The sequence below is a fragment of the Lepisma saccharinum genome, chromosome 29, assembly GCF_977018435.1.
Source record: "Lepisma saccharinum chromosome 29, izLepSacc3.1, whole genome shotgun sequence".
Classification (NCBI taxonomy): domain Eukaryota; kingdom Metazoa; phylum Arthropoda; class Insecta; order Zygentoma; family Lepismatidae; genus Lepisma; species Lepisma saccharinum.
The window spans coordinates 2045544-2069268 of NC_139257.1; the positions used below are offsets into that span (position 1 = coordinate 2045544).

The 23725-nt window shown below is 38.9% G+C and overlaps 1 protein-coding gene across 1 annotated transcript; it reads left to right on the plus strand.

Moving 5' to 3' along the window:
- The first annotated feature begins 848 nt into the window (after positions 1–848).
- LOC145981507 (uncharacterized) lies at positions 849–22680 on the plus strand. Its single transcript, XM_083114794.1, has 2 exons — positions 849–1053; positions 22195–22680. The coding sequence occupies exon 2, from the start codon at positions 22224–22226 to the stop codon at positions 22602–22604; it is 381 nt and encodes a 126-aa protein (XP_082970920.1). The 5' UTR covers positions 849–1053; positions 22195–22223; the 3' UTR covers positions 22605–22680.
- Positions 22681–23725: the final 1045 nt, after the last annotated feature.

Consider the following 23725-nt stretch of genomic DNA (forward strand, 5'->3'; position numbering starts at 1 on the left):
CCTAACCTAACCACGTAGGCATTCCTCGTCTGACGTCAATATTCAAGGTTGCAAGATGGCTGTGCGTAAAGGAAGAGCATTAACCAATTTCGAAAGAAAGATGGTTCCGACCCGAATAGGTGTCACTTATCGCACAACACTCTAGCAACATTGTGTTCTGACGTCACAGGAGAGACCTTTTTCATGTTAGGCAATACAAAGGTAACGCGTCTCTTAGCGAAAATATTATTTTTTCTTTGTATGTATGCTAATGGAACCTAACCTAACAGGCCTAACCTAACCACGTAGGCATTCCTCGTCTGACGTCAATATTCAAGGTTGCAAGAGAGTTGTGCGTAAAGGAAGACCATTAACGAATTGCGAAAGAAAGATGGTTCCGAATTGCGAAAGAAAGATGGTTCCGAATTGCTGTGTATGGACAATGAATGTGGTAAATCGCAAGGTTATTTTACAAGTTCTACACGTAAATGCGACGTATTAGCATAATTTCAAATAGGGGCACGAAAGTAGATATTTTCCGGTGAACGAGGTTGCACCACTGCATAAATCGACAAAACAATCTCAGAACGCCCCCTAAACCAGTATGCTATCACGGCCATAATGTGTTACAGATTCGAAACAACAAGTAACAGTAAGTACTCGTAAATAGAGAAAATAAACATTATCTTAGTTAGAAATGCATTATTTCGCCTTAAGAAATGTTCCGCAATGCGTTAGCAATGTAAAGAAGTCCGAAATATATGATCCGTAGGTGTTTCACCCATACGATAATAGTACCTAGATCTGCGTATATTTCCTGTACCAAGAACCAATCAAGTTTCCAAGGGTTTGTATTTTGTCATTTATGATTGGAGAAACGACTTACAAGTGTACTCACCACAGATGAATGTACATGTGAAAAAATAATTAATGTAATATGAAGGCAACTTCAGAAAAGCGGGGAAAATTACCGAACATTATGGAGATGTGAAACAAGGCAAGTTCGTATATACGTACCTGAATTGTACTACTAAGAGACGTTCGAAGAAAATATTTAACGGGCAGTCACCAATTGTAAGTGAGGTAAATTTCTCGTATGGGACAAACAGCTGAAATTTGCTAGTTTATTTAATTTGAATATTCATACTTACGTATTCTGCATTGAGAAACATTGCTGAAGGTGGCATTTCGCTTATTTCACGGAAATAAGCTCTATTTGCGACATATTGAGTAAGTTTTCTTCGTTTCTTTTTGCCTTCGGTAACACGCAAAATGGCGATCACAGTTTCACTACCGTACTCAGCATGCAGTGTTTCCACCCCACCGCACCCAAAAATACCTACGTAGCCCACAAACCATTGACGCATAGCCCCACAAACCATTCATACATAGCCCCACGAACCATTTCCGGTAAGGTTAGGTTAGGTAGGGTCACTATAGGTTACAATAGTTAAAAATTGATTTCGAAAAAAATATGCGTAGCCCCACACACCATTCTCGCATAGCCCCACGAACCATTGACGCATAGCCCCACGAACCATTGACGCATAGCCCCACGAACCATTGACACATAGCCCCACAAACCATTTGTGGAAACGTATCTTCTTCAGTTACAAAAACACGTGTTTGGAAACACTGACCAGGATTACGTCATCACACACAGGCTACATCCACCTGGAAGTAAATGGATTCAAGAACTTCCATGCATCGGTCACACATTTATATCGAAAAATAGATGATTTACCGTCAAAATTCAATGAACGATGCGAGAAAACACTTCCCCGAACTTCCAGAAGTATAAAGAATCTGCATTCGGTAAGTAATTTCTCCTGTAAATTTGATGAAATCCGTTTGTCCCTTACGAGAAATTTACCGTAAGGGATATTAACATGTATTACAAATAGAGGAATAATCATTTGAACAGTTTGATAGAAAGTTACCTCTGTATGTAGAATGTAGGCTTGCCAAATAATGGATAATCCAGAGAAGTAAAGGAATATACACTGTGACTCTTTCTGGATAGTTCAGTAATATTTTCCCTGCACCATAAACTGCTGGCAACTATTTTCCAGTCAGGTAGAATATTTTGGTAAATATGCGATAACGCCCGGACACCTTTCACTCATTTATTTCCTTAATTTACCACTGGTACTTACCATTTTTCCCTTGAGGAACATTCTTTAAGGTGAAGTTATGCCTTTTTTCATAAAATACTGTCAACTTTTCATATTACGATTGATTATTTGTCTTACTTGTTCCGCTTCTGTAATAGACAATATGGCGTGCACCCGTAATGGATCATCGCGTGTCACGCGCCAGCTTGTGTTTTGTCGATTTTCAGTGCGCAAGCAGTGTTTCAAACCTTCATGACAGAAAATTACGTACTATTTCGATTTTTTTTTCATGTTTACCACCACAAACCATGCACGTTAGCCCCAAAAACCATCCACGGGTAGCCCCACAAACCATTGACGTTAGCCCCAAAATCCATCCATGGGTAGCCCCACAAACCATTGACGTTAGCCCCAAAAACCATCCACGGATAGCCCCACAAACCATTCACACAAGCTTAGGTTAGGCCTGTTAGGTTAGGTTCCATTAGCACTCATTTCACCCCTAAATTCATCGAAAAAAGAAAGCGCGGCGAACATAGATAAAAATAGAATTTTTTTAAAAAAGAAGGCACGTTTGGAATCACTGCAGAGATGCGCTACTTTCAATGCTCTCCCCATCTGCATGCACACAATAGAAACAATGGCATAATGTGGCAGGCAATGCCAATTTCTTACGTAAAATGTGATTAATTCTTGTTCGGCAGCATTAAACTACGAAGTTTTTACTTTCTCTGAAAGAAAATGCCTCCAAGAACATCCAGAATGCTAAAGAAACTCATTTCAGTAAGTACTTTCTCCTGTAAATTTGAAGAAATCCATCCGGGCGATATCGCATATTTACCAATATTTCCAAGTTACGATAGTCTTCACTTAAATAAATTCATGTTAACAGTGCGATCTCCGCCGAATGGATTTCTTCATTTTTACATAAGAAACTACTTAACGGAAATGAGTTTCTATAGCATTCTGAAAGTTCGTGGAGGTATTTTCTTCCATCGTGGAATCTATTGGACCGGGAATTCATGTATTTTTGAAGAAAAATATCTCCGATTCACAATGCCCGTTGCTTCCTCTACGTGAGCTGGATGTTCCGTACATTTCATGACGTAACCCCCTGTCAGTGTTTCCAACCACGCTGTTGTTTTGCAAGACTTTTTTTTCAAAACTGTATCGCATTGTTTTATGAACAAAATTTTAACTATGCTTGCCGAACCTAACCTAACCTTGCTGGAAATGGTTCATGGTGCTATCCATAAATGGTTTTTGGGATTATCCATGAATGTATTTTGGGGCTATGCGTCAATGGTTTGTGGGGCTATTCAGGTATTTTTCGGTTACGATGGTTGGAAACACTGCATATCCACATGATGCATGACACAACTCAAGCTGTTCCCTCAATATTGTGTGTTACGGAAGTGAAATAATTACTGTTATTGTGAAAAATTGAAATTATTTTCGTGAAAAAAACAAAATGCCACCTTAAAGAATCTTTTGCAATGCAGAATAGGTAGTACAAACATTAGAAATGACAAAATAAACGTGTTTGGTGGAGATCACACTGGTACCAAATTCATTTCATCAAGACGCTGATTTCTCTGTTACAATGTTACTTTTGTATTCACAGTAGCATGACCACAACCAGAGAACAGCTATTAATCACCACATTAGTCTTCCAGAACATTTTAAGGTAACGGTTCCGATTGTTTTATGATTTCTCCTACCACAAAGACTAATTATTTTGGAAATCATTGTCACAAGAAATTTGAACCTTTCTTAAAGTAATGAGTACTGTTTGGATTCGAAAAAAATGTTATTTATGTTGAAAAAACAACTTGAAAATTACCTTACACACTTCACATGGACGAGATATTCTCCGTCGGCAAGCAACAGTAAATATCGTAGAAGCGTGGGAATGAATATAGAAGTAAATCGGAACCTTAGTAGAATGCATGGTACTATTATCGAATAAGAGAAACACCTACGAATCATATATTTCAGACTTCTTTACATTGCTAACGTGTTATTTTCGAAAGCAGAACATTTCTTAAGGTGAAATAATGCCTTTCTAACTAAGATAATGTCTATTTCTTCTATTTACGAGTACTTACTGTTACTTGTTGTTTCAAATCTGTAACACATTATGGCCGTGATAGCGTACTGGTTTAGGGGGCGTTCTGAGAGTGTTTTGTCGATTTATGCAGTGTTGCAACCTCGTTCACCGAAAAATATCTACTTTCGTGCCCGGATTTGAAATTATGCAAATACATCGCAAACCATTGACGCTAGCCCCACAAACCATTGACGCTAGCCCCAAAAACCCTTCATGTTAGCCCCAAAAATCATTCACGTTAGCCCCAAAAACCATTCACGTTAGCCCCAGAAACCATTTTCCGTAAGGTTAGGTTAGGCAAGCATAGTTAAAAAAAAAAAATACTCGACACGTCGTTCTAGTGAAAACATGGTGAGGCTGAAACACTGGCTACGGGGTTGCATCATCTTAACACACGGAACATTGCACTCTCATGCCGAAAGCAAATGGCGGGAGCAGAAACAGCATGTCGGACAGAGATTTTCGCAGAAAACAACACGGGTTCACATTAAAACGGATCAAATCTACATTCAGGAACTTCCACAATGCTAAAGAAAATGATTTCCGTAAATACTTTCTCCTGTAAATTTGAAGGAATCCGTTTCCCTCATACGATAATGTTACCGAATGCATTTAGGGGCTTTATGTTAATGCTAAGGGAACCAAACCAAACCTAACCACGATAGCATATATTGAACAAAACCTTAAGTAATAGTTAAAGCTCCGCAGTATGTGTTAACAGACGTTCATTGAAATCGAACTATGTAAAAATTGCATTCATGGCATGATGAAATCTCAATAAAACAAAAGGAACTTGGGCCCATTTGAATCTAAAAGAGTTGAAGGTTATGTAGAAATCTCCAGGAATTTTATTATTCAATTAAAATGTAAAAAGGGGGTGAGATGGGGTACATGTTTTCTTTGTAGCTCACTAATCCGTGAAATTAAATTCTACTGGACGACTGAAGTTAGATATTCTGTTAAACAAAACATGACTAGTTCAATGCTCGCAATTTATTAAAAATGAAATAAAAATATTCAAACTTAATAGCATTAGGTTAATCATCAAAAATATTATTATTTACAGGCTGGGTATTTTTTAACCCTGCATGCTTCTTGCTGGGTTAACAGTGACAAGAAATCAACTTGCAAACAGAACAAATATATCAATCAAAATATGTGTGAATGCAATTCACCACTACTTTGATCAACTGTTGTAGCACATGTTAGTACTCGTTACGCAATGTCAATATAATTGTCCGCATGCTAAAGATATGTGCGTAATAATAAGCGGCATGTTATGAATCGCCATGCCTCACCATCTGCAGTCATGTCCTGTCTCGACCCAGAGCCAAACTGAACACACCGTTTAACATACATTTCAATAACTCATAACCTACAGAATTCTACCTTTTATCTTTATTGGGCACAACCTCTTCCAATGGGAACATTTCAAGTGTGCAGTTTTCAGACATGCTGCAATGTAGAAAAAATGTAGCTTGAGAACTAATATTTGTAGAGAGATTATTTCCCTCCCCCCTTCCCAGAATGACATGGTTTTTAGTGGAGGTGAAATTTGTACATTGCACATCCCTAGAATAGAGAAAGTTAATGGCAAAAGAAGAACAATGTCCCCCATCGATATTCATTGTGAGATTGCAACACTGTGAATTATACTGTGCATGACTGCTTTTGTGTAGCTGGACGTTCTTTCTTTGTGTTCTTCTAAGCCACATAGTACAGTGCATTCAACGAAAAACCGGCCCTGCGGTACATGTTTAATAGTTGGCCCATTTGCCTGTTTCCCATTTTCCATCTCCTCTACCTCTCCTCTCACACCCCCTTACTCCCCGCTACAAGTACACATACATACAAGACTAGCATAACAGTGAAGCAGGCAAATGGGCCAACTGTTAAACATGTGCCACGGGGCCAGTTTTTCGTGGAACGCACTGTATTACAATGCTAAAATCAGTTGTGTGCTTGGTGTACAGTTGTCCCCCATGTGCCTAAACATGTAACAAGAAAAGTATCAATGCATCGAAAGACAGAGCACACTGCAGATTCTGATGTTATACAGAAATGGGTTAGTGAGAGAAGGGAGGACACGTAGCAATGTATTAGTGCCGAATATGAATATGAAAGTGCTGTGTGACCAAAAGTGAACATGCTTTGCTTTGGTTGTTTTGTATCTAGGCAGGTGGGAACCACTGTACACCAAGCATGTGATTCGTGTCAATCACTTTTAAAAAGCAGCACAAAATTACATCTGACGACAAAAAGGACCAAGAAAAAATAACATTTTGCACTTACTTTATATTTTATACCTTATAGATAGCTGAAGGTTTGCGAGAGAGGTCTATGCCAAGTGCCTGTGCATGTTACAGAAAATGGCATGCCTAACCAAGGGTGAAAAAGAAGCTGGTATTTAGTGTGCCTGTGTGGCCACCGCAGACAAAAATGAATGAAAAAATGTTGTATTTACAACCATGCAAAGTTTCATTGAACATTGGCTGGTACTTCATGGGGGGAAAATAATAATGATGTGTAAGAACTTTTCTAACGATGGAAGCGGCCCCGGCGTCCACCCAGCATCGAATAACATGGGTACCTGGGGGAAACCCTGGGGTGTAAAGGCGGTCAGGGTCGTAATGCTGATCACATCACCCCCACTCACGACCGGATCAAGAAAGTGAGGGGCGTTACCCCCACACACCCTATACGCCTTCATGGCGTGGTGCTTTGCACAGGGGAGCACTTTACCTTTTTTTTAAGAGGAACAGTGTTGCTAGCTTATGGGGAAAATATTCCAAAATTTCACTTCTCGCATCAATCCTATTAAGTTAAGGCTGGATGGACCAAATTTGCAGGGAAACAGAACCAAAAGCACTCTCTGAGGATATGTAATACTCAGCCCCTATTTTGAAAAAAAAAAAATAAAATGGAAATTATGCAACTTCTTTTGTCATAATTTTTGGTAAATTTTGAAAGTTTTAATATCCCCCTGGACCCTTAATTCTCACACAATTATAAGCGTAAAATCAAAATTTGTTATTTACTTACGTACAGTGGGTATATGCATTTGAGTACATACCAGTTCCAGTCAACATGTGAATTGTGATCGGAAAGTAACATGGGTTTTAACAGTTTTTATATGAGTTTTAAGGGATTTTAAAATGTAGGAATAGTCCTGTTTTAGTCATTTGTTATCCTAGCATTCAACCTGTCCACGTAAAAACCTATATCCTTTCTAAATGACAAAGCTTTGTGGATTACCGTAAAGCCGACTTCTTGACCTGAAGAAGGGGGCAGTTGCCACCGAAACATTGTCTTTGACCCACTGTACTTAAGTAAATAACAAATTTTGATTTTATGCTTATATGTGATAGTGAGTAAGTCGCACGCATCCAAAATATGAAATCTCACACATTGTTAATGTATTGTGTTGTTTTGTTCTCAGAAGAAAAACAAATACATTTGAAATTCTAGTTGTTAAGGATTGGAACGTGGAATGTCAGAACCCTGTTACAGTCGGGAAAGCTAGAAAACTTAAAGGCAGAAATGAGAAGAAACAAAGTAGATGTTATGGGAATATCAGAAGTGAGGTGGGAACAGAATGGTGAAATAGTGAGTGATGAGTTCAAGATGTTTTATTCTGGAGGTGATCAACAAGGAAATCGTGGAGTGGGAATAGTGCTAGGACCACGTGTGAAACATAAAGTTATAGCAGTGCGTTATGTGGATGACAGGATTATAATGGTGAAACTTCAAGGAAAGAAGAAAGACTTAGTGTTAATTCAAGTGTATATGCCACATAGTGGGTTGTCAGAAGAAGAAGTGGAGGAAAACTATGAGAAGATAGAGGAATTGATTGAAAAAGAGAGAAAGGGATCGTGCATTATCGTAATGGGTGATTGGAATGCTGTAGTAGGAGAAAGGCAGGATGGAAGTACAGTAGGAAGATATGGATTAGGCGAGAGAAATGAGAGAGGGGAAAGCCTGGTAAATTTCTGTAAAAGAAACTCCCTAATTGTTGGAAACACACTGTTCCAGCAACATAAGAGAAGGAGGTACACCTGGATATGTCCAAGAGATTGTAAAAGATACCAGATAGATTACATACTGGTACAAGAAAGATTTCGAAATTGTTTGAAAAATGCGAAGACATTGCCAGGAGCTGACATTAATTCAGACCACATCTTGCTAATAGGAGAAATCAATCTTACATTGAAGAAGATAACCCAAAACCAGGTGAGCAAGAAACCCCACTTAGAGAAGCTAAGGGAAGAAGACGAAAGACAAAAATTTGCAGAACATTTCCAAGGAAACTACAATAAGTTTAAAGCTAGTTGTAACAATAAGGATGAGATGTGGGATGGAATAAAAAGCTGCTTACAGAAGGCAGTGGATGAAACAATAGGCTACAGGGAAAGGAAAAGTGCAAAGAAACCATGGATTACTGAAAGTATGCTGGAAAAAATGGAGGAACGGAGAAAATGGAAGAATGTAAATACAGAAGAGGGAAGACATAATTACAAGATACTGAATAACCAGCTAAGAAGAGAAACTGACAGGGCAAAAGAACAATGGATGAAACAAAAATGTGAAGAAATTGAAGAACTGGAAAAAAGAGGAAGGTATGACTTGATGTATCGTGAAGTAAACTGCTTGGGCTTCCAAAAGAAGAAATGGAAAACAATGTGGATGATAGAAGACGAGGAAGGATGTGAAATCACAGACAAAAAAGGAATATCGAATGTGTGGGGAAAGTACGTTGAAGAGCTCTACCAGAAAGAGAATCGCCCAGACAGTCTGAATGTAGAAAATGAAGACGACGTGCCTGATGATGAGAAAGGATACTATATCCTGAATGAAGAATTTGAGCAAGCACTCAAAGAAATGAGGAATGGGAAAGCAACGGGCACTGATGAAATTCCTGTTGAACTTATCAAATGCCTGGGAGATGGAAAAAGAGAAATACTGCACTTATGCAATGAAATCTATGAGAAAGGGGATTGGCCACAAGATTTCACGGAGACTGTTTTGGTACCTCTGCAGAAGAAAAGCAATGCCAGAAAATGTTCTGAGTACAGGACAATCAGCTTGATATCTCACTCGGCAAAAATTCTTCTAAGAATTTTGAACAGACGCCTATACTCGAAGGTCAGTGGCGAGTTAGAGGAAGAACAGTTTGGTTTCAGGAAAGGAAGAGGTACAAGGGATGCAATTGGTTTACTGAGGACCATTGGGGAAAGATATTTAGAGAAAGGAAAGGAGGTGTTTGTAGTATTTGTAGACTTGGAGAAAGCCTTTGATAGAGTGAATTGGGTTAAACTTTTAGAAATTCTGAAGAAAATTGGCGTAGATTGGAAAGAGAGAAGACTTCTAAGCAACTTATACATGAATCAACGAGTTAAAGTGAGAACAGGAGACGAAATGACAGAAGGCTGTGAAATTGGAAGAGGAGTACGACAAGGATGCTGCCTATCGCCTACTTTGTTTAATATCTATTTAGAAGATATAGTGAAAACTTGTTTCCAGGGCACAGGAGGTGTCAAATTGGGAGGAAGAAGAATAAACTGCATAAGATTTGCTGATGACATGGCATTATTCGCTGAGGATGAAATAACCATAAATAGTATGTTAGAAGAGTTAAACAGCAGATGTGAGCAGTATGGAATGAAGATTAATGTAAAGAAGACAAAGGCAATGGTTATAGGACGGAAACCAAGGAATATTAATGTGAGAGCAAACAGTGAAAGAATCCAGCAAGTGGATAGCTTCAAGTACCTCGGATGCACTATAAGCAGTGACATGAGCTGCAACCAAGAAGTGAAAACGAGAATCGCAATAGCAAAAGAAGCTTTCAATAGAAGAAAAAATGTTTTTTGTGGACCCATGGACATAGGTCTAAGGAAGAGATTAGTGAAATGTTTTGTGTGGAGTGTAGCACTATATGGAGCAGAAACCTGGACGTTGAGAAGAAATGAAGAGAAACGACTCGAAGCTTTTGAAATGTGGACATGGCGAAAAATGGAGCGTGTAAAATGGACAGACAAGGTAAGAAACGAAGCCGTACTGAAAAGAGTTGGTGAAAAAAGATCTATACTGGAGACCATCAAGAAGAGGAAAAGAAACTGGTTAGGACACTGTCTAAGAAGAAACTGCCTGCTAAGAGATGCCTTGGAGGGAATGGTTGAAGGAAGAAAAGTCCGTGGAAGAAAGAGATATCAGCTTATGGATGATATTAAATTAACTGGGTCGTATGCTATTACGAAGCGTAAGGCAGAGAACAGGGAAAGCTGGAGATTGCAGTGAAACACCTGCCAATTAGGCAGAAAACAATGAATGAATGAATATTAGTAAAAATGGTTATAATATTTGTAATCTGATTATGTCATATTTAAATACCTAGATATGCATGCCTTTAACAAAGTCTCAAGTCATTCATACAAGTAGGTAATGTGTAACGAATGGAATATATAAAATAACATTAAGTGTGTCTGTTTGTCAGAGAAATATTACCTGAGTTTAATGTAACTGAGCCTGGATTCTATATGGCCCCTGTGTTCCAGTGTAATCTACCAATAATAAACTATATTTCACAACTTTAACCAATTAGAGAAACATCCTTAAAAAATTAAAAATTAGGAAATAAGGCCTTTATTATTCCACTTGGGTCAGAAGGAAATTGTACCAAGATGCACTATACTCAGCCTGTGTAAGTTGTGTTCATCTTATTTCCAAGTCAGCAAAGATCTGCCATGCCACGCATCTGTACAGCTCTGCTGCATAGCAAATGACAGGCCTCGTTTTTGTTACCTCACATTACCCCAGTGGCGAGCATTCAAAGTGGTAAAAATTTGAATTTTGCATAACTCCAACAAGGATAATTAGTGTCGAGAGGAGCCTGTGAAAGACTAAAATGCCACAAAGCAGTGGCATGCGGTATTTTTATCATGCAAGCCTGCCTGCCCCTTGATGGACTATTGTTTTTAAAAATGATATATTCAGTGCTTCGGTTATCTAAATGGTCACCGCACACTACTGCATTACCCAAACACAACTTGACACCATTGACGGAATCTTATGAACTACCTCCCTACAAAAGATATCCACTTTATAAGCATAATAGTTTTTCTTGTATGTACGCATTGCTTGCATTGTAGAATTATTTTCCTTAGTTTTGTTGAAAGAAAATGGCTTTCACAATAACAGAATAAGCGAATTCAAAAAATAAGTCACAAGAAAACTAAAAGAAAGAGAAATACAGACAAAGATGAAAATCTGTTAAAAATAAATTTGTGTGCATTCCATTCCACAAATGCATAAAATTGCCAAACTTTTTAGAACATTTAATTTCAAAATTGTTTTTAGATCACCAAGAAGTTTGGAATGTATATTTAATGAATTCAAAATGAGAAACTCTACCAGATGTGGAAACCACAGGAATATATACAGGGTGGCTCAATAAGTCACTTAACACCCTCAGTACAAGGCCACTGCGGCATGGAATTTGAAATTGGCGATGACCAATCGTTATCTGGCCAAGGGGGAACCACATTGACGCCACCCACATGGTCGGCGGCCATCTTGAATTCAACTTCAGAATTTTAAATGGGAAGGGGGTCGTGCGACATATCAAAATGGGCTAGAAGTTCATGAGAAATACAATGGTGAAGGTTTTTTCGACGTATCTTTAACCAGTAAAAAGTTATGACTGAATTCTTGTACCAATTTGCTCCTTTTCGAGGTGTTAGAAAAATGCCTTAAAATTTGTTTAGCGCTTCGGTAATGCATCGAGATGAAAGTGACGTCTATGGAGAGACGTTCGCATGCCATTGCACATTATTTTAATCGGATACATCCATGAAGAGCTGTGCATTATGAATGGTTGTCGCGAACAATTTACAGTGTGACGCTTCCATTGAATTAAAAGTCTTTCACAGTGACAAGGTTAATGTTTATGTTCATAAGGAAGTTCATAAACAGAATATTCGATGATTGTTATCTGATAACCAATTTTCGACAGATCAAAGCTGAATGGTTAGTGTTGGTAAGTTAATGGTGTGGCGTGCTGTGTGGAACACGATTGGTTAGTCAATTTTCCATCAACGGAACCTTAAATGCTTAGGGCTACTTGGATTTGTTAAATAAACAGTTTTTTCATCCTTGCTTATGGAAGAAGGTACTTTTTACAGAGTTTTTTCAATAGGGTAGAACACCATAACACTTATGGGAACGTTATGAACCAGTTTTTGTCCAAAGTTAGTTATCAGATGACAAGGGTCACATATTCTGTTTATGAACTTCCTTATGAACATAAACATTAGCCTTGTCACTGTGATTGGTTGGTTGGTTGATTTGGTGTTTTAAGTCCACTTTATGCACAGTAAGGCTAATCGGGACTGGACCTACAGTTTAAAGTGGGATCCGAACCACTTGTACCTCCACCGGGTATCGAACCCGGGACCCCTTGATTACAAGGCGACGACGCAACCACTGCGCCATCGGGGAGGCCACCCTTGTCACTGTGAAGGACTTTTAATTCAATGGAAGCGTCACACTGTAAATTGTTCGCGACAACCATTCATAATACACAGCTCTTCATGGATGTATCCGATTAAAATAATGTGCAATGGCATGCGAACGTCTCTCCATAGACGTCACTTTGATCTCGATGCATTACCGAAGCGCTAAACAAATTTTAAGGCATTTTTCTAACACCTCGAAAAGGAGCAAATTGGTACAAGAATTCAGTCATAACTTTTTACTGGTTAAAGATACGTCGAAAAAACCTTCACCATTGCATTTCTCGTGAAATTCTAGCCGATTTTGATGTTGCATGACCCCCTTTCCCATTTAAAATTCTGAAGTTGAATTCAAGATGGCGGACATCAAGATGGCCGCCGACCGTGTGGGTGGCTTCAATGTGGTTCCCCCTTGGCCTGATAACGATTGGTCATCACCATTTCCATGTTGCGTGCTGCAGTGGCCTTTTACTGGGGGTCTTAAGTGACTTATTGAGCCACCCTGTATAACACCATTAAGCCTTGTTTCCATGACATAAAAACTAAATGTGCTGACCAAGGCAGTAATTTATTTTATTATAAAACATAAACTAAACGTAATGTTTCAACCTTCTAGCAAGGTCTTCTTCAGACTCTGTACCAAGTACAAATATAACCAGGTACACAACAGGACAATATACATATATATATACACAAAATACTCCCCTCCAGACTATTAGAAAGTAGTTCTGGAACAATCTAGCAGGTGGCTTTCGCTTGTCAACTGTACTTTCTTCTGAAAGAGAAAGTCGCTGGACTTTATCTCAAGCTCTATTTCCTTCATTCTTCTTCCTTCTTCTCTTCTCTTTCTCTCTTGTCCTTTTGACTCTTTCTAACGCCTTCTTCCATTCTTTGTTAACTTCAGTCCCCCGTTCCAGTTCATTGTGACTTCTTCACCTTTCTTCTCCATTTCCTTGGACTCCTTCCATTTTCTCGCTAGTATTCTCTTCTCCCTTCCTATCTGCTTAGCCTCATCGCACTCTATGTCTTGTCCTGTTTCTCTCGTGTGTTCAAATATCGCATTTCTCTCTCTCTTAAGTTGTACATCATCCCTATGTTCTTTCAACCTGTCTTTCAGCCTCTTTTTCATTTCTCCTATGTACACACTCTGACAATTTTTACATTTCACTTCATATATAATCCCTTCCTCTTCCTCTTCTCTGTTTTCTTTTTTTTTTTGAATTCTTCATTTTCTGTGGTTTTCCCCATACTCCTTATTCCAAACCTTCTCTCTTTTTCTTTCTCTTCCAATTCTCCCCTGCCACTTTTCTTCCTTCTTCTGTATTATGTCCAGTCTATCCTCCTTCTCATGGCCTTTCTTTTCCAGCTGTTTCCATAAGCTATTCATTTTGCCTTCTTTTTCACATTCTTTTGTGCATATTTTCATGATTCTGTCCTCCATATTCTTTTTAAAATTTATTTTTGTTACCTCACTTACATCACTTCTTTTGTGGCAGAACACCTTTTCTGATGCCAAGCGATTTCAATTTTGTGTCCTCTCTTCCTTTTCATCAATATATCTAGGTAGCTAATATTGTCCTCTTCTATTTTGAGTTCCAATAATATCCCATTTGCTTCATCTTGTATTTCTTTGGCAAATATGTGAAGCTGCCTCTTCGTCCCCTTCCATATGCCAAACAAATCGTCCACATATCTACAAAACAGAGTCATTTTGTCACCTCCTTTTTCTATCACTTTCTTTTCCCATTCATTCATAACCAATTCAACCAATACTGGGCTTAGGCTAGAACCTATATTCCGTCCTTCAGTAACATTATTTTATCCCCCATTATACTGTAACCGTTATTCCAAATGGTTACCAGCGCCTGCACTACTCTTTCACTATTCCAATCTCCTATAATTTATTTTCCCATTCTCTTTATAATAATGTCCAAAACGTGTCCCCTCGTGATGCTCGGGAACATAATTTTCACATCTAAGGTAAACATTGTTGTCTTCATCTCATTCAACTTAAGACCTTTGATGCTTGTTCACTGTTCTTAACTGCTCTGCTTTCTTGCTGTGTTACTAACACTTCAATAACTTTCTTTAATTTATTTTCCAAGGGTTCCAAAATATTGTGTCTGCAGTTCATTACTGGTCTTAACTTTATCTCCTCTTTGTGTATCTTTGGAAAGCCTTTCAAACTTGATAGTCTTCCTGTCTCCTTTATGCACTTCTTGAATCCTCTCCTCCTACAGTCTTGTATGACCCTTTCTCTTATAGTTTGTTCTTCTTCTGTTCCACAAATCTCCTCATATCCATTCTCTTTTAGGTCTTCATATTCCTCTCGGACCATTCTCTTTCCATCACCACAATTTCTCCTCCTTTATCTGCCTGCTCTATCTCTTCTTTTCTTGATTTTCTTCATCCCTTCCCTTTCTTTTTGACTCAAATTATGTACTTTTCTTTGTTTTTCCATTTCTTTCTTCAGTATGGCTGCTGTTCTTCTTCTAATCTTGTCTCTTTCTGGTTCTTCTTTTATATGGAGCACTGCTTCTTCAATGTCATATATGACTTCTTCATAATCTATATTTCATTATTTAACTTTGAAACCTCTTCCTAGTTTTAAAAAAGCTTCCTCTTCTTTTGATAGGTCTACATTCCCTATTACCACAACTCTTCTTCTGGTATCTTCCTCTTCTCTTCTCTTTTCTTTCCATCCTAGTCCCTCTCCTTTCCTCTTCAACTTTATTTTTATTTTCTCTCTAAACTTCTCCTGCCATCTTTTCATTTTGTAAAATGTGTATTCTCTCGTAAAAATGGTGAGCCATCTTCAATATATTTTCAATTCTTGTCAGGTCCTCCTCTATTATATTTATCTCCTTTCTTCTTGCCCTTATTTCATTCCATAACAGTTCTTTTTCCATTTTCTGAACCAATATCTTCCCTCTCCTGGTGTTGCAAACCACTCCTTCTTACTTATTTTTAATCCTTTAGGATTAGTCTTGTCTTCTTCTTCTATTTCGAGTTCAATAATATCCCTTTTCCTTCAACTTGTATTTCTTTGGCAAATATATCGAACTGCCTCTTCGTTCCCTTCCATATGCCAAAACAATCGTCCACATATCTGCAAAACAGAATCATTTTGTCACCTCCTTCTTCTATCACTTTCTTTTCCCATTCATTCACAACCAATTCAGCCAATACTGGGCTTAGGTTAGAACCTATATTCAGTCCTTCACTCATTAACATTATTTTATGCCCCAACATACTGTAACCGTTATTCCAAATGGTTACCAGCGCCTGCACTACCCTTTCACTATCCCATTCTCTGTTTAATAATGTCCAAAGCATGTCCCCTCTTGATGATATCTCAGAAAAGATATGCAAAGTGCTTAGAAAAGTGGGCATTAAAACTTACAGGAAGGGAGGGAGAAGTATCTTAAGAATAGCGAAGAATGCAAACAAGAAAAATGAAATCAGAGAAGAGGAAGAGGAAGGGATTATCTATGAAGTGAAATGTAAAAATTGTCAGTGTGTGTACATAGGAGAAATGAAAAAGAAGCTGAAAGACAGGTTGAAAGAACATAGGGATGATGTACAACTTAAGAGAGAGAGAAATGCGATATTTAAACACACGAGAGAAACAGGACAAGACATAGAGTGGGATGAGGCTAAGCAGATAGGAAGGGAGAAGAGAATACTAGCGAGAAAATGGAAGGAGTCCAAGGAAATGGAGAAGAAAGGTGAAGAAGTCACAATGAACTGGAACGGGGGACTGAAGTTAAACAAAGAATGGAAGAAGGCGTTAGAAAGAGTCAAAAGGACAAGAGAGAAAGAGGAGAGAAGAAGGAAGAAGAATGAAGGAAATAGAGCTTGAGATAAAGTCCAGCGACATTCTCTTTCAGAAGAAAGTACAGTTGACAAGCGAAAGCCACCTGCTAGATTGTTCCAGAACTACTTTCTAATAGTCTGGAGGGGAGTATTTTGTGTATATATATATTGTCCTGTTGTGTACCTGGTTATATTTGTACTTGGTACAGACCCTGAAGAAGACCTTGCTAGAAGGTTGAAACATTACGTTTAGTTTATGTTTTATAATAAAATAAATTACTGCCTTGGTCAGCATATTTAGTTTTTAGGAATATATAAGTTGTTCATGTTGAAAGGATTATGTAGGACAAACAGCAAGGAAAATGGCAATAGGTTGGCATGAACATGATTTGGACATTATAAATCTAAACCCAAGAACAGGTTTGTCAGCTCACAACATCAAAGAGAAGCATTTGATTAAAATGACAAGGGTTTTAAAAAGATTGACAGGAAACATACAGTTGAATGTCTGGGAAGCTTCGTTTATTGCAGAAGAACACTGGAATATATTAAATAAATATATTAATAACATAGATCCAGTATGGAGTTTTCTTTTTCACAAATGGAGTAAGCCACCATCTTTAAAATTTAATGTAACAGAAAACTTCAAGAGACTTTGTGAAGACAGTGATGACTTTGAATTATCTGATGATATTTGGGATTCATAATTTTAAATAAAAAAATAATGTGATCAAATTTTTGTAATAACCGTAAACTACAGGAAAATAATTTATAAGCATACACTGAATGTTATTTTTGAGAATATATAATACATCTAAATTACAATACACAAACATATTTACAATGATCCAGGCCAGGTTTTTTATTTTTATTTTATGCACCACAAAAAAGGCCATGCATCTCTTAGGTTTACTCTACCATTTCACTAAGATTAGTGACATGTCAGCCCTCACCTTGTACTTCAAATCATTCATCTTCCCAATAATAGAATTCTGCTCTCCCATCTGGTCAATGGCATGTCCCACTCATATCTCTAGAATCAATTCAGTCTTTCACTTCTTCCTAGCTATAGTCCATCACAGGGTTCCCTCATTATGCAATTTTTCATCTCCGCATCTCCGCATGGTTCTTTTCTAAACTTACAAACTGCTTATCAGAGACGTTTGCAGAATGATTTCAGTTATTTATACAAAATTGTGAATGACAAAATCCGCTGCAACACACTCCTTGAGGAATTCCACTTTCAAGTACCTATGCGCACAACTTGCAACACAAGATTATTTTATACAAAAAACCTAGACTAGAAATTCAAAAAAGATCTCTCTTTTACAGACTTGCAGCACAGTACAATGATCTCCCCTCAAGTATTGATATACTTTCCCTCGAGTGTGCCTTTCGGTCTTCTATCAGAAGAAATACTTGTAATTAATATCACATAGTGCCATCTTTTACTTTTTGTTCATTTGCTATTCACTTTTATGTTGTTTTGTTACTCTTAATTATTTTTTTTTCTTATTATTATTATTGCTTTCTGATTGTTAACAATTTCAGTGTAAAATGGCCACCTGTACTGTATCTGGAATTTTCTCAATAAATAAATACAGGGTGCAAGCCACCACAGTGCCTGAAAATTTTCACCTGGCACTTGAATTTCCAGGTACAGTCCATTTTCTTTAATAACTCAGGTTCACTTGGGGAAATTTTATGTACCCATATTTATTTTAAATAACAAGTACAGCATGTGCTTTGTCGTGTTTTTGTGTTTTCTGTATCATATGTAGAATAAAATCACAATAATAAACAAGCCACCATTGGTAGCCAAATTTTAAAATATTCAGTGATATGGTAGACTCAATCACGTATTATAATGTCCTGCACAGTTTGCCATACTGTTACCGGTGGAGCCATCTTTAGGAAGCCCACTCTGGCACAATAATTAATTATTTTTTAACCAGTTTTGTATCCACTGATAGATTAAATGTTCTCCCTGAACCTACATCTGGCCGTGTATGCTACACTTACGTTTTATGATTTTCTCTCATCACTTTCAAGTGAGTTGATGAATATACACTTGTGACTACTACCTGTTGGCGGGTAGTCTTATTACCTAATACACTGGCACTAGAACATTTCCTTTCTTTGGAAACTTCCCTTCCTGGGTAGAGAGAATCATGATGTCACCATTCTTTGGCTACTTTTACTTTCAGTTTCAAAATTCACTAGCTAGTTTACTTTGTATATACATAGACGAAAGGAAAAATCTATCAACAATTGAGGACCTCTACAGAAAATGGGCCAACATCCACATTTTCTTAAATTAAAATTTAGGCTTTAGGTACTCTTACTGGGGCACATAATGAAACAAAGGTAAGTGCAAAAATCTCATTGCGTGTTTGAAAAACAACTTTAAAAACTTTCCACTCTGTTGGAAAAGGTTCTGTGTCCATAGACATTGGCCCATATTCCACAGAGGTTCTAGGTGTGGATGAAGTAGACTTTTGTTACTGATATGAACATGTTTGAACCTCACAACAATGTATGCAAGGGAAACTTTGGTCACAATTCTTTAAACCAAGGTGAAAGGTTTCGCGAATGGAACTATAGTTAAGATACCAAGGTCACGCCAAAAATGGCTCTTCCGGAGGTGTATCTCTGGAACAGGTAAAGGGAAAATAATTTAAAATGGTGGCAATAGAAAGGGTATCCATCCCGAAAGTGGCCCGTGTGGTATGACCCAACTTGACCCAGAAGCATCCGTACAGGGTGCCAAAATGAAATGCATTTTTAATGTTCCTTTGGTGCCAAAAACATGGTTCGTTTCGTGATTATTTTACACGGAACCTACACTGCTGTTTGTGAAAATTGCAACACCCAGAAATAATGGCCCAAATTAATCCAAACTCGGAGGAAGTGTAGAATAGTGTACCAGTAATAAGTGATTAGGATTGCAGAGAGATGGCGTGCATGTAGGCCCAGCAGCGCCCTCTCTTGTGTAACCGGAAAGGTCAGTGTTACGCCAAGCTCAGTCAGTGAAGAGCAGTCAAACGAAGTGGAAACGTGAAAGCAAGTGCTGGTATGCCTCGTCGACGTCAAAGGGTGCAATATCAGCATGTGAGTGTGTTCGAACGGGGCAGAATGAGCGGTCTCCGGGAAGCGGGTTTGTCATACCGTGACATTTCGGCTCGTACAGGGCATGTTGCTACGACAGTAATGCGTGTGTGGAGCCAGTGGATAGAAGAGGGCCGTACACAGCGACGAACAGGTACTGGACCACGCAATGTGACCACAGCACGGGATGACCGCCATCTTGACCGCATGGCTGTAACGCACCGTACAGCTTCGTCCACAGTGTTGGCTCGACGCTGGAGCACTACAACGGTTGTGGACCTGTCTGCGTCGACGGTACGACGATGTCTGCTGCGGGTTGGGCTGGTGGCACGCATGCCATTGCGTCGGCTTCCATTGTCCAGAAACCACAAACGCCTCAGACTGCAATGGGCACGTGAATGCCGTCGCTGGCATGCTAAGTAGCAAAATGTAGTGTTTTCGGACGAGTCCCGCTTAAACTTGTCCTACAGTGATGGCCGCATAGGTGTTAGACGCTACCATGCTGAACGCAATCTGGCAACATGCATTGTTGAGCGGTATAGCGGACAAACACCAAGTGTGTTGGTTTGGGGCGCCATTGGACACAACATGCCATCTCCCCTCCTACGTATTGAAGGCAATCTGAAAAGCAACTTCTATGTCAGGGAGGTTTTAGAGCCCGAGGCACTGCCCCTCCTTCAGGCAACTCCACATGCCATATTTCAGCAGGTCAATGCCCGGCCACATGTGGCGAGGAATGTGCAAGCCATCTTCGAAGAACGACAGTTACCATTGCTTCACTGGCCTGAACGTTCGCCTGACATGTCGCCCATCGAACATATCCGGGATATGGTTGGTCGGCAACTTGTTCGTCATGGTCCTCCAGCAACCACTGTTGATGCTTTGTGGACTCGCATACAAACCGCGTGGAGGGAGATTCCCCAGGAACATATCCAGGCCCTCCTTGATTCCATGCCACGACGTGTAGAGGCTCTGTTTGCAGCACATGGGGGCTTCACACCATACTGAATTCTCAAGGTCAGAGATCATATACAGGTCTGTAACTCTAATCATTTGTGTATTGGCATGTACCTAATCTGTGGTATAAAGTTCATATCAATCATACGTTTCCTTCTTGGTGTTGCAATTTTCACAAACAGCAGTGTATTTGAGATGGATATAACCATCAAGTCACGTTGAAGGGGGGATTTTTTTGTGCTACCATGTGGTATTTTTTGTTTAGTCGATCTGACCAATACCAAGCAAGAATATCATTTAATCATAATATATTAATGTTTCCACATAGAAAAGGGCCTGTAATATTAAAATAATAGTTTATTAAAAATTGTATTAATGTGCGTCACAATTTATTTTCATGCAAAATGTTAAAATACATTGTATTACTTGAAATGAAAAATGATGCTCAATAACAAGTGCATGATAACATTTTTTGTCTCTCTTAAAATTTTGTACTTAGGTTTTTTTCCCATAGAGAACATCAATTTTTGAAAATGGTTAGTAGATCTAGTGATTTATCTAACAGCTTTCTGGAGAACTGTCACTAATGTGGGAATTTATCTGGCACTTTATTTCTGTAAATGGAAATAGTCAATGTCTGTTTTCAATGACTGAAAGAAAGAAAGAATAAGGGCCTCCCCAGTGGAGTAGTGGTACCATCGTCATCTTGTAATCAAGGGGTTCCAGGTTTGGTACCCCCGGTGGAGACACTTAGTTTTTCGGATCCCACTTTAAACTGTAGGCCAGTCCTGATTAGCCTTAAAAATGGACTTAAAATGCCAACTCAATCAATCAGTCAATGACCGAAAGAAAGACCTGGAATGTGCTCAGACTCATGAGGATCTGACCACATCTAAAATATCTTATGCCTGAACTTTGCAATCCCGTAGGATGGGTCTTTATGCTTTCACATAACAAACATCCCCTAGCGAATTTATTTTGGAGATTCCCCTACAATAACAACTCTGACTTTATATTTCTCCACCATACTGCTTCTATGTATATTCAGCTAACAGAAAATCTAGCCTAGATTTAGGGCTTGAATTTTCTTATGTAGTGCATAGATATGCATCACATTTCACAAAGAAAAAAATACCTTGTCTCTGAAATATGTGAAACAGGTTGAGGCTATTCTTTATTGAACTACCCACGTACAAACCCAAATTGGTGTGTATTTTATTAGAATAGCTATTTACAGGGCCACACATTCAGAAGATAATACTGAATTTGAACCCAAATCTAGCAGATTGGAAACATCACTTCCTTCTAGTAATTTTTACATTCTTTAAGTTTTGATTGGAATCTTAATAATGGTGTCCCAGATCACAGTTGAATTTCAGATAATTTTATTTTTCATTCTGTGAAATCGGAAGATAAAATTAATATTGAAGTAGATGATACAGACTTAGGAATCCATGAATGTGTTGCGTAATTGTAAAATCCTCTGTTCGATTACCAGTTGACATCTTCTCTTTGAAAAGCATGTGTTTGTGTGTGTTGTATTGTATTTTGTCTTCAATTTGAACACCATCTGAAGTTTCTGTGTAAAATATATTTTCAGATTCAAGTGCCTCACCCTCATCATCACAGATGGAATCTGCCCCTTCGCCCCCACTACTTAAGGTAGAACCTGACCTCATGATGTGTTCAGTAAAGAGTGAGTCCCAAGATATCCCTCTTCATGACGAGTCAAATGGAAGCACTTGGCAGCCATCATTATCATCACTTACTAAATCTGAACCAAAGGAGGAACAAATGAAAGTCGACGAGCCAGGGGATGTTTCTGATAGCTACTTTCACGTATATTTGCATTCTGGTTCTGGGATGAGTGAATTCTTACCAGAGGATAAACAGTTTGGTGCTGTTCCATTCAACAGTAATGAGAGTGACACTGTTAATGTAGAGTCAGAAGATGTGAAGAGTGAAATCACAATTGAAGATGAATGTCCAGCTGCAGAGACAGAAAGGTGAGTGCATGAAGTATTTTCAAATAAGTACCTCATCAGGAGTAGAAAAATACAGGGCTCCCATTTGTCATAGTGCCTGAAAATTCTCACCAGCTGCCTGAATTTTCAAATTCAGTTCTAATATATATATATATATATATATATATATATATATATATATATATATATATATATATATATATATATAGTCTTACCATAAATACTGTCCCAACGTTTGAGGGTGGCTGTACTTCCACCCGTACAAGCGAGAGACGGCAAGAGCAGTAGCGTGAAGCGTGAGTCATTGCTTGTTGAGCTGGTCAAGTGGAAAGGTGTCTGTTGTAAGTGTTGAAGATGGAATGGGTTGAGTACGAAAATCGTGTGGGCGTTGTAGCATTGCACAAGGTAGGCAAATCACCAGGGGAGATTTTCAAAACCCTCCAGAAGCTCAAAATCTCCAAGAAATTTGTCTACCGCACTACCCAGCACTTTGATGAGACTGGTACTGTTAAAGATCGCCCACGGCAAGGAAGACCACGCACAGTATGAACACCAGAACTTGTGAAAGCAGTGGCGGCACGAGTGCGACGAAATCCTGTACGGAAACAGTCAGTGATGGCTCGTGAGCTAAAGATTTCAAAAATGTCGATGTCTCGTACGCTACGCAGTGACCTGAGACTCCATGCCTAGAAACGACGCAAAGGACATATCTTGACAAGTGAACTGAAGCTCCAGAGGCTCCGGAAATCAAAGCGGTTACTTCAGCGTTACGCGGCAAATGGGCACCGTCGAATCCTTTTCACTGATGATAAAATTTTCAGTGTTGAGGAGACTTTCAATGCCCAAAATGACAGGGTGTATGCCACATCCTCTCGGGAAGCTGCTGACAAGGCCCCCAGGATCCAGAGGGGTCACCATCCTGCATCAGTCATGATGTGGTGGGGTGTGAGCTACGAGGGCACAACGGATCTCCATTTTTGTGAAAAGGGGGTCAAAACTTCAGCCAAAGTGTACCAGCAGACAGTGCTTCAGAAACTATGCAAGAATCTTACCGACACCATCTTCCATGGAGAGAACTGGAGCTTCCAGTAGGACTCAGCTCCAGCACAATAAGCACGCACCACCCAGCAGTGGTTGGAGGCAAAT

Excerpts from the sequence above, each read along its gene's own strand:
- LOC145981507 (XM_083114794.1), top strand. The coding sequence starts at position 22,224 with ATGGAATCTGCCCCTTCGCCCCCACTACTTAAGGTAGAACCTGACCTC.